The sequence below is a fragment of the Sciurus carolinensis genome, chromosome 2 (genome assembly GCF_902686445.1).
Source record: "Sciurus carolinensis chromosome 2, mSciCar1.2, whole genome shotgun sequence".
Taxonomy (NCBI): Eukaryota; Metazoa; Chordata; class Mammalia; order Rodentia; family Sciuridae; genus Sciurus; species Sciurus carolinensis.
Genome location: NC_062214.1, coordinates 1,106,889 through 1,121,296, shown reverse-complemented (window position 1 = coordinate 1,121,296; position 14,408 = coordinate 1,106,889). Strand labels below are relative to the sequence as shown.

General features: G+C 49.4%; 1 protein-coding gene across 5 annotated transcripts in view; it reads right to left on the bottom strand.

Annotated features, from left to right (window-relative positions):
• Tcfl5 (transcription factor like 5) overlaps window positions 1–14,408 on the bottom strand; it is a 17,475-nt gene extending 3,067 nt beyond the window's left edge. The window contains exons 1-7 of one of the 5 annotated variants that reach the window (XM_047539205.1): window positions 13,751–14,407; window positions 12,703–12,886; window positions 12,264–12,426; window positions 11,535–11,726; window positions 10,376–10,622; window positions 7,926–8,067; window positions 6,707–7,184 (exon numbers count right to left, since the gene is read on the bottom strand). In XM_047539205.1, the coding sequence (XP_047395161.1) occupies window positions 7,080–7,184; window positions 7,926–8,067; window positions 10,376–10,622; window positions 11,535–11,726; window positions 12,264–12,426; window positions 12,703–12,886; window positions 13,751–14,367 (1,650 nt within the window). In that variant the 5' untranslated portion in view covers window positions 14,368–14,407 and the 3' untranslated portion in view covers window positions 6,707–7,079. Of the gene's footprint in view, window positions 1–6,706; window positions 7,185–7,925; window positions 8,068–10,375; window positions 10,623–11,534; window positions 11,727–12,263; window positions 12,427–12,702; window positions 12,887–13,750 lie in introns of those variants that run through there. The other 4 variants (XM_047539203.1, XM_047539204.1, XM_047539206.1 and 1 more) reach the window with 4 other exon arrangements.

The following is a 14,408-nucleotide window of genomic DNA, read 5'->3' as shown; positions in this document are numbered from 1 at the left end:
CACATGTTAAAAGTTGATTTTTATGAACATGTACTAGTTGCACATATTAATGTGGTTCAGTGTGATATTTGAAGACATGCATGCAGCGTGCACTGCTCAAATCCAGCATCCCTCTGTCCACAACCCCACTTCCCAAACTCTGGTAATTCCACTCTCAGGTCAATTTTGTTTAGCTTCTATACAGAGAGACCCTGTAGTACTTTTTTCTGAGTCTGTGTATTTACATCCTCCAGTTTCATCCATTTTGCTGTAAATGACAGTTCATTCTTTTTTACAGCTAAATAATATTTCAGTGTATATGTACCACATTTTCTTTATCCATGCCATGTTGATGGGCACCTAGGCTGATTCTGTCTCAACTAGTCAATAGTGCCACAATAAACATGGGTGTGAAGGAATCTCTTTGGTATGCTAATTTCATTTCTTTTGGATATATACCCAGAAGTGGGATAGCAGGATTACATGGTACATCTATGTGTGTACTGGGGATTAAATCCAGGGACATTCTACCACTGAACTGCATATCCAGCCCCCCACCTTTTTTTTTTTTTTTTTTTTTTTTTTTTTTTTTTTTGAGATGGCCTAAGTTGCTGAGACTGGCCTTGAACTTGGGATCTCCCCTGCCTCAGCCTCCCAACTCACTAGGATCACATGTATGTGCCACCATGCCCAGCTTATTAGATTTTTTTAGGACCCTCCATGCTGTTCTCCATAGTGGTTGTAACTAATTGACATTTCTACCAAAAGGATAGAAAAATTCTTTTTCTCCATATCTTTATAGTATTTGTTATTTTTTAATAACCACTCTGGGGTGGGATGACATCTTATTGCAGTTTTAATTTGCATTTCCCTGAGAGCTAATGACATGGAATATTTTTTCACATATTTTTTGGCCATTTGTATTTCTTCTTTTGAAAAAAAGAAATTTGCCCATTTTTCAGCTGGATCACTTTGTTAAGTTCCTTGAGTTCCTCACATATTTTGCTATTAACTCTGTCAGATGAATAGCTGGACATATTCCATCCTGTGGACTGTCTCTTCACCTGTTGACTGTTTCCTTGGCTGAGCAGAAGTTTTTTAGTTTGATGTCAATTTTTGCTTTGGTTCCTGTGCTTTTGGGGTCCTATCCAGAATTTCACTGCCTATACAGTTGACTTAAAGTGTTTTGTTTTCTTCTAATAATTTCAGAGTTTTGAGTCTTACTATTTTAGATGTTTGATCCATTTTGAGTTGGTTTTTGTACACGACAAGAGATGGGGGCCAAGTTTTGATCTCCTACATGTGGGGTCCAGTTTCCTAGCACCATTTGTTGAGGAGGCTGTCCTTGCTCCAATGCATAATTTTGGCACCTTTGTTGAGATTCAGCGGCTGCAGATGTGTGGGTTCCTTCTGGTTCTCTGCTCCATTGATCCATGTGCTTGTTTTTAAGCCAGTACAATGTTTTGCTCACTGTGCCTCTGCAGCTAGTTTTGAAACCAGGCATTGGGATGCCTCTGATGAACTGTCCTATTAGCCTGCATCTGAAGCATAAATACAAGATGTCTGCCTATATTTGGCAAGGTAGAATTTACCTTTTAGAATAACTACATGACAGTCAAAAAAGAAGGAAGAACTGATTTCTCACATAAGAAAGTACTTTTGAGAGATTTTCTTAGCCATTTTCTCCCAGTGACGAGGCGAGTGCAGCCTCTGTTCCACTGTGAAGTGGGGCAGGGTGGTTATACTATACTTCCAGCTGGGCTCTGGCAGGCCCCTGGGACCAGCATGCTGGGAGCCAGGTGTGAAAGAGTGAAATGAGCAGCGTGCTCCAGTATGTAAGCTGTGGAATATCATCACACTTAATCAGCATCTATTCTCAATAAAACACAAACAGCTGAGTTTTAAAGGCTTTTTACAATTTATCAAAACATTTTGAAATGACATCTGACCAAAGGAAATATTCACATTAGATTTTTAACTATAATTCCGATGATAAAAACTATTTGTTAGAGGGAAAAAAAAAAGATGGGTCTAAGTATATCTTGGAAAATATATCAGGAAGTTGTTAAAAGAAAGAAAACTGTGTAGTCTGTGTCCAGACAGAGTTAAAGGTGAAGGTTTAAAAGAAACAAAGGATATCCCAAGGTGATCAAAGAAGCCACTCAGAGGAAGGACAGATGGGCATTTGTGCATATCTAACAACAGTTGAGTACAAATTCAGTAAATACCAGAGGACTAAGGGTCTTTGACAAATCCAATCAGGGGAGATGTCCACACTGGTCTCTGAAACAGACAGACGGAGGAGAATGACAGGAGAGGTGTGAATCTCACTCATCTCAGCCTGAGCTGGCATGGTGGCGCCCCTGCAGTTTCAGCTATGGAGGAGGCTGAGGCAGGAAGACTGCTTGCGCCCAGGAGCTCGAGGTCAGCCTGGGCAACATGGTAAGGCTCTGTCTAGAAGCACATAAAACTTAGGGAGATCCCACCTCAAAATTTAAAAAAGGCGGCTTGGGATGTAGCTCAGTGGGAGAGCAACTGCCTAGCATGTAGTAAGACCTGGGATCAATCCTTGGTACTGGGAAGAAAAAAAAAGATCCTACAAACATGGAAAATCAGAAATCTACTTCCAGAGAAATCATACACTGAAGAGGTAAACAAAAATTACTCAAGAGACTGTGTGTATATACGTGCACAGTCTGAGAAATTGTGTGTGTGTGTGTGTGTTTGTGGTTGTGTGTGTAAAATACTCCAACTCCAACCTATAGGATATTTTCAAAGAGAACTGAGACAGAAATTTGCTTTAAATGCATTAATTAGAAAGCAAGATTGAAAACAAATGAAGCAAACTTTCAACTTGAGACGTCAAAAAAAAAAAAAAGGAAAAAAGACATTAGGCTTTTAAATAATTAAAAGCAAATTATCACAGAAAAAAACCACTAATGACTCCACACACAAGTCAACAGAGTGAAGGAACAAGACCAGAACTGGCTGTGCAGCAAGTGTGCAGAACAGGCGCAGAGCGGGGCTGGAGAGGCCACAGGCACAGCAGGCCCACTCAGCAGCACGCAGAGCCAGGGGCACTTTTCCAAAGCGCTTTACTTTCACAACAGGTCACAACACAGTCTTGGCTCACTCTGCCATCTAGAAGCTGGGGCTGTGTGTGGCAGCTGAGGATGCTTCTTGTGGCATGTTCAAATCCACATGAAACAGGCCTTCAAGCAGCGAGCTCCCAGAGGAGCCAGCCAAGTGTGACCCCATCTTCCAGCTTCCGTGTTGCTGTATGTGCCAACCCTGCTCCTACAAAGACAGTTCAAAACTTGCAGTAATTAAGTCACACAGTGTCCAAGTCACTAAACTCAGGCTGTGGCCTGCAGCCAACAGCCATGGAACAGCCTGACAGCCTCAGCTGAAGTGCGAGCTGCCGACCATTTCATCCACCTTTCTGAGCACAGATGTGTGCTGCTGGCCTGCTCCTCCATTTGGGGGAGTTGTGGCTCTGGACTTCTGTGGGCTCTGGATCGGCCCCTGGACTCCCTTGAAGGCAGCAGCAGTTGTGGGTGCCATCTTCCCCTGACATCCAGAGCTGCCCGCACACATAGGGGCAGTTTGCAGCAACCCTAACATCTGTGGGGTGGCACGTGCTGGTTGAGTATTACTTATCTGGTTTGGGTCTCTTGCAGAAGGGGCTTTATGCGGGCAAGATCATAAAGGATGCACTTAAATGATCCACACACTCCACTGGTCACATAATTAAAGGTCTGTCCATGAGGATGGCACCTTAGAAGGTGCAGTGACAGGAGTCTCAGCTGTTCCCAGGGCCCGACAAGCAGTGCTGGCAGGTGGGTGCGTTAGCAGCACACAGACCCACAGGAGGCTCTGCAAGGTGAGATGGTGTTCAGCAGGACCAGGCACAGGTCTCCACAGGTTGCCCACCCAAGACAGCAACCTATCCTGTGGCCTGGGAGTGGAAGGCCAGGGTCCTGACTGGAGTCTGGAGCAGGGGCTCTGGGCCTGCAGAGACACGGGCCATGTAGCAGGGGAGGCGCCCCTGACTACAGGGATGGGGGGGTGCTGCACAGATGGGGAGACTTTCCAGTTCCCTTGGCTGCTCCAGTCCCAGGACACGGCCAAGTCGAGGCACCCCATCATTGAGAAGCCAGGGAGAAGAGACCGCAGGCCCAGAGAGGAAGCTAACACCAGGAGGGCAATGTCTTAGAAGCAGGTGCTGAAGCAAAGGGGTGTCTGTGGAGCCAGCCGTGGGCCCATCTCTGGCTGAACAGCACAGGGAACAGCCGTCAAAGGCTGCTGGGAGTAGATCTGAGGACAGGGGAGAAGGGGACAGACTGCGCCTTTAAGCTGGCAACAAAAGAAAGCAAAGAAACAGGCAGGTGCTGACAGGGGACATGGAGCCCCCGTGGGAGGACAATTGGAGAAACAGCAGCCATCAGTAGGGGAAGTGAGAGGAAGGCAAGAGCCAGTCCCAGGTGGCCAGAGGGAGAAAGCAGCCAGGCCGACTTCAGACAGCATGGGGTGGGGCCTCAGTGACAAAGGCAGGTAGGAGAGAGGAAGCAGAGCTGTGGACAGGAAGAAAGAGGGGCCCCTCTGCCAGGAACCTGGAACCGCCTCTCACAACCATCACCAGCAATCCTGCCTCGGATTCCGACTGGGCAAAAGCCACAGAGGATAGTGGGACAGGGTCCAGCAGCGTGCTGGTGTGAGAGGCTTTGCCTGTGACCACTGTGCTCAGGCTACCTAAGATGACACCCTTCTTCTGGAAAGGCACACAGTGGAGAGAGGTATGGGAGGCGTGGTGTCTCAACTCGCCCTCAAACCATTCAGAAAGTCACAAAGATTGGAGAGACAATGGAGGGCACAGGGCGACTGGGGGCTCGGTGACCCTGGGCAGGTACACTAGGGGCTCTGTGCACTCTTCTTGGGATTTTCCTGTGCAGTTGAAATTACACCATAGCTCAAGATTACCATAAGTGGTACAAATCCCGAAGGTGGGGCGCTACAGAGAACTGGCCTGATGTTTTCAAAACCTCAATGCTGTGATAGACAGCTGAGGGTGCAGTGCAACTGCTGTAGCTTATGGACTGAAAAACAGAATCAAATGCAACACATGATCCACGGCTGGATGCTGGACTGCGGGAAAAAGAACAGCTACAGAAGCAGTTTCAAGAATAGTTTGGAGCTGGGCGTTATGGCGCACACCTGTGGTCCCGGTGACTTGGGAGGTTGGGGAGGAGGATCACAAGTTCCAGGTCAGCCTCAGTAACTTAGTGAGACCCTGTCTCAAAATAAAAAGGGCTAAGGATGTTACTCAGTGGTAGAGCACACCTGGGTTCAATCCCTGGTACCAAAAAAGAAAACCATTTTGGGAAAATATGAATAGGGATTGCACATCAGAGCAAATGAGAGAGCTGCCATCAGCCCCATGCGCAGACAAGGGCTTGGGTCACATCAGGGTGGCTATCTTTGAGTTGCACGTAGAAATATTTCAAGATGAAGGTTCATGTCTGAGTCTCTCTAAAGTGTGTGTGTGGTAAAGATGCTCAGTGTCGATGGCTACGTCCAGGAGGTGGGCACACAGGCATCAATCACCGTGCTACTGAAGCTCCTCGCACACTAGGGAATCCCCTATGTGCTCCAAACTCATTTAGCAGTACCTCCTGGACACTCCTGAGGCTTTCCAGACCCTGAACACTCAGCACGCCCAGGCCAGAACACTGAGCCCACCCACCCCATCTCACAGTTCCCCAGTCACTGGATGAAGCCAGACCAAGCATCCCTGAGCCCTTCCAGTGCAGCATGAGCCCAGGCTGAGCCCAGCTCCCCCGCCCAGCACCTCTGTGGCTTCCTAGCAGTCCACACTCTCCGTCCCGCCCACCCCACCCCACCCCTTCTGCAGTAGTAAGTGATGGCTATAAAATGTCATGTCCCTCCCAGATCTCTCAGGGGCTCCTGAGACCTCGGAACACCCAGGCCCACCATGCCTGTCTGCCACGTGCTCAGGCCCCCAGTGTGGCTGCAGGCAGCACTCTTAAACACGGTGTGTGGTGCCCCTGCCCAAAGACCCATAGATCCACAGCTCCCCGGCTCAGGGCTTCTGGCTCCTTCTTTGCATCTGCGCTCATCCCAGATGCCTTCAGTGACGACCCAATCCAAAGAAGCCCTCTGCCACCACGCTGGCCCACAGTAGGGGTGGCCCACAACAGGGTTCCCACCCCATGGCAGGACCCAACACTGTCCAAGGGTTAATGTGTCGATGTCCCCTTCCTTGCCGGCAGGAAGCTGTCTTATGCGAGGTACCCCAGAATCTGGAGCAGGTACCTGGTTATAGTGGGAAAGACTTGTTGAATGAAGTGCGTACCAAGATAACTTAGAAAACCCACTTAACACTCTCGTTACTGCATCTGTAAGAACAAAAAATATGCATGTGGGTAAGAGGGGAAGCTACTATGGAAGTAAGCCAGTGCATGAGCTAGGCTGGGACCAGCAACCCAGACTGGCCGCCTCCCACCTGTTCTGGTGGTGGGATATGTGACCCAGAAGCAATCTACACGTTCAATAAGACTCCACTACAGAAGTATCCAGAAAACATTATACAAAACACAATAACCGTAAGTTTGTAATCTAGTCTTTGAGTATATAGTTAAAAATTGTTTTATTCCAAAAATTACAAACATCTTCATTGTATTTGAATTATATTAATTGACTACAAATAGGTACACAGAGGCAAACACTAAGTCATTTTAAAAAACATTAAAGCTTTATTTTATTGAAACAAACCAACAGTCTACCACTAACAAGTAATGTAAAAAGGCAACTACATCATCAATAACCATAAATGATCCAATTAGAATAAATTTGACATAATATTGCTTTAAAATGCAATTAAATGTATTGTTCAAAGTAAAGGACTTACAAAATTAGCTAACTTGAAGATGTAAATGCCATGTGGTCACAGACCAGGAAAAGGACAAGAGCAGGCCCTGCAAGGCCCTGAAGAGGTGGCCCACTCAGTGCACAGGGCTATAGGAGGGTCTCTCCCCTATAGGCGCCTTTTCTGAGAAGGTTCCAGGTTTGCCACACCCATCTTAGCCCCATCCCCAGGCAAACTCCTGCTGGGTCGACAGCAGCAACTGCCAACAGCTTGGGAAGATAAAATGCAGAGGGTTTATGTGCTGCACTGCCTCTTCATCCTGGGAAGACAGCCAGCACTGACCAACAGAACTCTGAGGCCACCACTGCACACAGAGGTCCCCCAAGGCACAGCTCAAACCCACCTGTGAGTGACCCTACTTCCTCTGCAGCCCCAGGGACCAAATGAACTCACTCCAACCAGGCACTGGGTTCCAGCAGAACCCAGCAGGCTCACCAGCTATCACAGCCTACAGCTGCACAGGTGGGGCCAGGGCAGCCGGCAGCCGCTGAGAGCAAGGAGTGCAGGCAAGCCCTGGCTCCCTGGTCTGCCCTGCCTTCTGGAAGCACCTGGGGCCAGGCCACTCACGGGATGTTCTTCTGCCTTTCTGCTCTGCTGTGTGCTACTCTGGCTTTCAGCCTTTCACCAGGTTTTCTAAGGGCAAAACCACAACCTGCGAGCCCCTCAGACCACAGCATGAGGTGCCGTGTGCAGCGGTGAGCCCCTCAGACCACAGCACGAGGTGCTGTGTGCAGCGGTGCTCACCCTATCTGATAACTGGCACGGCCGTCATTTACACATTCATCACACAGACAAATCTGAGCTGGATCATTACTTTGTAAATGACAAGTTACATTGCTAATGAGCAGAGCTTCTTTCATACGGGGCTTGGTATGTGACATTAGATTCCAGGAAACAAAGGGCAGTTTGAGTTGTCCTTGGAAAAACAGGATAAATTGGAACAATGATAAGTAAGACTTACAAAATTCTAAAGATCTACCTGGCCTATTTAAACACTCACCTTTTTAAGAGAGTCCCCATGTCTTTCCTGAATGTACTTCAGGAATGCCGTGGTCCACTGAAGGGTTGTTGCCTTATCCGTCTCCGCGTTGCAGAAGGGAACTAAAAGATTCAGCTCATCACAGCAAATGCGGATTCTGCGCCTGTAGTCAAAACCCAGAGGAGTCAGCTGGCAAAGCAAGCAAGCAACGGGAAGTTCATCATCTCACTAAAAGGAGTTGGAGCTGGAGCTCGCAAAGCAGCCTCTGAGCACTGCAGAGGCGCCCTGCACCCCCGGAAGCCCCCCACCCCACCACCCGTGAGCCAGCGGCACTGTGCTGCCACACTCCCATCTGAAGGCCACTGCTGCCCCAGGGGGCCAGAGCACCCATGGCACCCTGGTGGAGCCCAGTCCCAGCGCAGTTTTCCACCTTTACTTCTCATGGGCCAGGTCCAAGTCTCTAGACCAGGGATGGTACCAAACTTCCTGACCCTGGAAGCAAAACTGCATGCACTTTCACCGGGCAGCCTCTCCTTTTGTCAGGGCTGTGATGCCCGCTCTCTATGGGCCAAATGCCATAATGGAAACTTGGAGCACCAGATATCCCGAGAGCCCGGATACAAAATGAAGCAGGCCTCCACTGCTGATATCCTGAGACCTCAGTCTTTTTAGAGAGAATCTAAATCATAACTTGAGTCTTACTGCTACACTGTTTTTAACCTTTATTTATGACATCCAGCAATATGCGAAGTCCTAAATAAGTTGACACTGGGCACTTAGCAACTGGCTTTCATCAGGCATCATTACACCTGTGCACCAGAACTTATTAAAGACCTCACAAGGGGAAAAGCGCTGGCATGTACCAGCTCCTCCAGGCACAGGGCCAGACCCTTCAGCTATCTGCTCATTTAATATCTGATCAAGTCTGTGCAGTAGATAACATCCCTTTTATAAGTGAGAAACTCCAGAGAAGAGAAAAAGAACTTGTAGCAGGTAACTTGTAAGTACCCTCCTAAGTGGTACAGTGAGAATCCACACTTCCGAACCATCAGCAGGCATTAGATAAATGTTCTTAAACATCAGTGCAGGCAGAGTGCAGAAGGCCCTTCGAACCCACATCGAGTTCAGGGAAGTCCCACAATGTGCTCGCACATGTGCAAGGGAGGGATGTCCTCAGCTTCAGCACAGCCCTTCAGGAAGCAAAGGTGGGACTCGGGTTGTAGCTCTGTGACAGACACTTGCCTAGCACACGTGAGGCCCTGGGTTCGACCCTCAGCACCACATAGAAATATAAATATATTGTATCCATCTACAAATAAAAAAAATTTAAAAATAAAGGCATTCTGTTCATCTACACATCCATATATATAACGTACACATACACACGTGTGTGTATATATACATATATATATATATATACACACACACATATATATATATATATATATGTTAAAAAAAAAAAAGCAGCAACGGACTGAACCAGGCACACTGGCACACACCCGTAATCCCAGTGGCTCAGGAGGCTGAGACAGGAGGATCATGAGTTCAAAGACAGTCTCAGCAAAAGCAAGGTGCTAAGCAACTCCTTGAGACCCTGTCTCTAAAATACAAAATAGGGCTGGGGATGTGGCTCTGTGGCCAAGTGCCCCTGAATTCAATCCCTGGTACCCACCCCCCACCCAAAAAAAAAGAAGCAATGCACTACCCTGGCTTGATATTTGAGAATTTAGCTTCAAAGATGATTATCTGTCTCACTCCATGTTATCTATTTCCGGAGCCTAAAACAGAACTGGTATACAGACTAAGCTAATTAATTATGATTAGAGAAACACTGTAGAAACCCACTATAATAGAAAAATTAACCACCTCAATTCTACATAGAACACAAAACCCTCAGTAAGACCATTTAAATAGCAATTCAAACCTCCTCCTTCCTCAACATTCTTAAAAGAACCAAAGAAAATGCAAAACTAAGCTGCCTACTGTGCCAAGAGTGGGCCTGCCTGGCTGCTCTACTCAGCAAGGCCTGCTGATGAGGCTGGCCCTTGGCTGGTGCCCAGAAACAGACAGGCAAACAAGTTAAGATGTGGCCAGCAGCACCTACTCTCTACCCATGAGATGGTTTACCCTGAGCACCTGCCTGCCTAGGGAGACCAGAATTCCTCCATGTGCTGGGCAGGGCGGGCAGGGTCCCCAACAAAACCACTGCATCTGATGAGCTCTCCTGCTTGGCAACCTCACCATGTGAGGCCACGACACACCCTGTGTGCACTGGGAGACTTGGGGAGCTTGCACCTGGTGTCCCCAGTCTTCTCCCAGGCATGTGAATCCCTTCCTTAGAGTGAGTCACAGCCCTGAGTCTGTCAGTGAATCACTGACCCTGGGCTGGTCTTGGGGACCCTGATCAGAGCAAAATCAGTCTAACTGCTGCTCCTGCCCTCCCTCGGGACAGTCCTAGAGAACGCGCATACCTCCTGTCGCGCTCCATTCGGTTATGCCTCTCTCGACGCTGAGACCTTCCTCCCTGGGGCCCGCTCTGGGTCTGCTCCCCCAGGGTTGGCTGCGAGGACTCTGAGGACTGCCAGGCACCCTGTGCAGCAGTGGAGCCTTCACCCACATTCTGAATCTCTCCAAGGGCTCGTCGCTCTACACTGGTGTCCAACTGACGAATTCTACTCCGATTCCTCTTATTTATGGCTTGTTTACAAAGCGCTTCTTCTTTGCAAAAGAAGGAAAAAGTGGTATTTTAATTTTTCATTCTTCTTAACTTACACCTATTAATGCTGAATATATTTTTTGGCATTTTCAAACCAAGATATAAACATTATTGCATACACAGAAAATGAAACCATAAGGAGCTGAGGCATAGAGACTCCACATGCACTGGCACTGAGCTCCAAGCAAACTGAGCACAAGTCCACCATGAAATGAAATACTGCTGCCAAGTGTTACGCAACCAATGCAACCTCGTCAGCACCCCCACGCACTTTTTCTTTTTCTGCAGTAACTGGGGACTGAACCCAGGGACACTCTACTCCTGAGTCACATCCCCAGCCCTTTTTATTTTGAGGCACAGTCTCACTAAGTTGCTGAGGCTGGCCTCAAACTTGCAATCCACCTGCTTCAGCCTCCTGAGTCACAGGATGACGTGCATGTACCACCAAGCACAGCACAAGTTCCCTTTTTAAATCAAGTGTTGCTATCTATGAATAGCAAAATCAAGAAGTTGTTCCCTTTTTCTGAAATCAGAATGGAAAAGAAAGCTGGAAATATTTTCTACAACAAAGGTTTTTTTTTTTTTAACATATAATTATTCTATTTTCTTATCTTTTTTTTTTTGCGGTGCTGGGGATCGAACCCAGGGCTTTGTGTTTGCGAGGCAAGCACTCTACCGACTGAGCTATCTCCCCAGCCCTACATATAATTATTCTAAAATGACAACTGATATTTTAACTGCAATACTCAGAGTAGAGGACAAAACTTAGGTGGGTTAAGATTAAACACATCCTCACCCTGAAGTGACTCTCCCCACAAAAGGCACAGTAAATGGCAACACAGCCTTCATGCTACACAAAGATGTCAGGGTCACATCAAACCAAGAGCAGGAATCCAGTTAGCAGGGGTGGTGACCTGCAGTCCCATGCGCTACACAAAGCCAAGAGAGGGATCTGTCACACATTTCCTGAGGGTGGAACATTTTAAGGAGGACATTCCAAAGCTTTGGTGGCATCTCCTTCCTTAACCCAGGTGTCAGCACAGGACCGTTCCAAAGCTCATCTTTACTCCTTACAAATGTCAGCATGTACTTTTGCATAAAACGTCCTAACAAGGAAAAGAAAGGACAGGGGAGAAAGCAGTAGCATTCCTTTTCCATCCTGCCTACTTAGTCATGAAAAGGTAACAGAGCAGTGTTAGCTTCCTGAGACACATAAGAAATGATTCTTTTCTCAGAGAAAGGAGTTGAGAGCATTCAAGGATACCAAGTATGCTTTCTGCAGCGTATTCCTTTCCTAATCTTTCTGATCCTTATGGCCTCTGGCTCCCAGTCAATCCCTGTCCCCCTAGAGTGTCCTCCTATTATGCATCTCAAAGATTTCAGTAGTTTCCAGACTCCCACTTCATAGTATATGAAATAAAAATAAGTTATAAAGTACTTTCAGTAATGAAGATAATGAATACTTAGTCTATCATTTTACTGTTAAGAAAAAGTCCTCAACAAAGAGTCCTCCACACAATGTTCAAAACTCAGAACAACATTCAAAGTGAGAAGATGAGGGGGGAATCCCACAGGATTGTTCCCCGCGGGGTGCAAATCACCTCCCTCCCACAGCTGAAAGAGCCTGCTGCTTTATCACTTACCTCCCACTTTAATCCAAACCTGCTCCGGCAAAGCTTTATTTCTGCTACCTAAAGTCTGTTTTGTGGACTCAATTTCCTGTTGATAACAGAAGGAAAATGCTCGGGGCAGTCCAATGTCCTGGTGCTTGGCAGCTTCCAATATAGAACACGAGTTGCTAGAACTCTGAAAAAATGAAGCAAGAGGAATCTTAGGAACGTGTAGCTTAACCTGGCCATCAATGCACAAGCAAAACGCATGTAGCAGAGCACCCTCCAAGCCATGGGTAAGCAACTCAAAGAACTTGTTTCACTGAGGATTTTCACACAGCCCCCAATCATATAAACATTCTTCATTATAAAAAGTTATTAAATTCTATGAAAGGAAAAACAATTCTTGGAATGTAACTAAAATAAGTTAAAACCTGCCAGTTTAATACAAAAGGGTGGGTCATTTTCCCACCTGTGTCTGTGAAAGGCTGGGATTTCCACCAGTGGAGCAGGCACTTGTGAACAGTGGATAGGTGAACTGCAAAGCAGTGGTCGCTGCAGCGGTTTTATTTTTCACTAAGGTCGTACATTTGTTTTGTTGCTGATGAAGAGGAACATTCATTAATTCAGAAGGATGTCGAATAAGAGTTACCAAACTGCCAAGACAAAAGAAAACCCAGAAACCTGAGAATAAGTGGCAGACAAACTCCGGAAATATGAAATTCACCTACTACCCCACTAATGGGTCACACGTTTATTCTGGATGGGAGCAGGGGCCCTGCTCTGCAGGCCCTCACACAACCACCAAGCAGTGCTGCTGGGAAAGGTCCCCTCCAGCTCCTCCTGGAAGGAGTGACTGTGCCTGACATCAAACAATGGTCATCCACCAAACTCTGCTAAAGATGGGCTAGACGGGCCCAACCACCGCCCAGGAACAAAGAAAAACAGACTCCTCATTCTCCTCCACAGCCACCCCTGGAGGTTGGTCACCAAGTGGGCAGCATGCTGTTGGGACTATCTTGGAACTCCAAAATCCCTAAATGGTCCTGCACATGCCCTATCTGAGTCAGCCCTCTGGAAGGCAGAAAGGCTTTTCTAGGAAGGCCACCTATGCCCAAGTTCCAACTCTTTCTCAAGTTCACATTCCCTCCCACAGGTACCACCTGGGGCTGTGACAGAGCATGCCTTTCAGATCACCCCAGACTTAGGGTCGGAGTAGGGGACACCAAGACGCGGTGTGTGGCTAGCTACCCGCTCCCCTTCACCCACGCCCAGCTGCAGCCCCGCTGACACACACTCCCCAAACCCTGCAGTGGCCAGGCTGACCCCTGATGCGTGTGTGGTGGAGTTGAGCCCTCTCTTTCACCCAGGCAGAAGGCGGGCTGGCGGTCCCTTCCCGCACCCTGCAGGTGGCTGGGCTGCGGCCCCCGCCGCTCCACCCAGACCCCCGCAGGTGGCGCGGCCGACGCCCTCCCCGTCTCCACCCAGTCCCCACAGGGGGCCCGACGCCCCGCACGCACTTGTTGAGCGCCACGCCGGGCTCGGGGGGCTCGGGGCCGCGCGGCGCCGGCGGCGGCTCGGCCGGGATGCTGTTGAAGCGGTCCTCCAGGCGGACGCGCACCGCAGGCTTGGCCCGGGCCTCGGGCGCGCCCTCGGGCCCCGCGGCGCCCGCGCCCTCCTTGGCCGCGCCGTCGGCCCGCGCCCGCGCCCCGTCCGCACCGCCCGGCGTCTTCTCGGCCGCGCCCGCCTCGCCCAGCAGCATCATGCGCAGCTCCTGGAAGTCGACGTGGCCCAGGCAGGGCGCGTCGGCCGCCAGCGGCGGGCAGAGCACCGGGTACACGGGCGGCGCCGGGGCCAGCGCGCCCGCCGCGCCCGCGCCCGCGCCCGGGCCGGCCAGCAGCGCCGAGCCGAGGCGCGCCTCGAGCTCGCCGTCGGCCGCCTCCATGTGCGAGTAGAGGATGTGCTGCAGCTGCGTGTACTCCACCTCCGTCATCTCCACCAGGCTCAGGTCCGTGGTCGTGAAGCTCAGCCCCGACTCGCCCAGCGCCGCGTCCCCGCCGCCCGCGCCCTCGGGGCCCGCCTCGCCGCCCGCCGCGCCCGCCTCAGGCGGCGGCTCCCGCGGCCCGGGGCCCGACATGCCGGCGCGGCGCGGCCCAACGGCGGGGCGCGGGCGCGGGG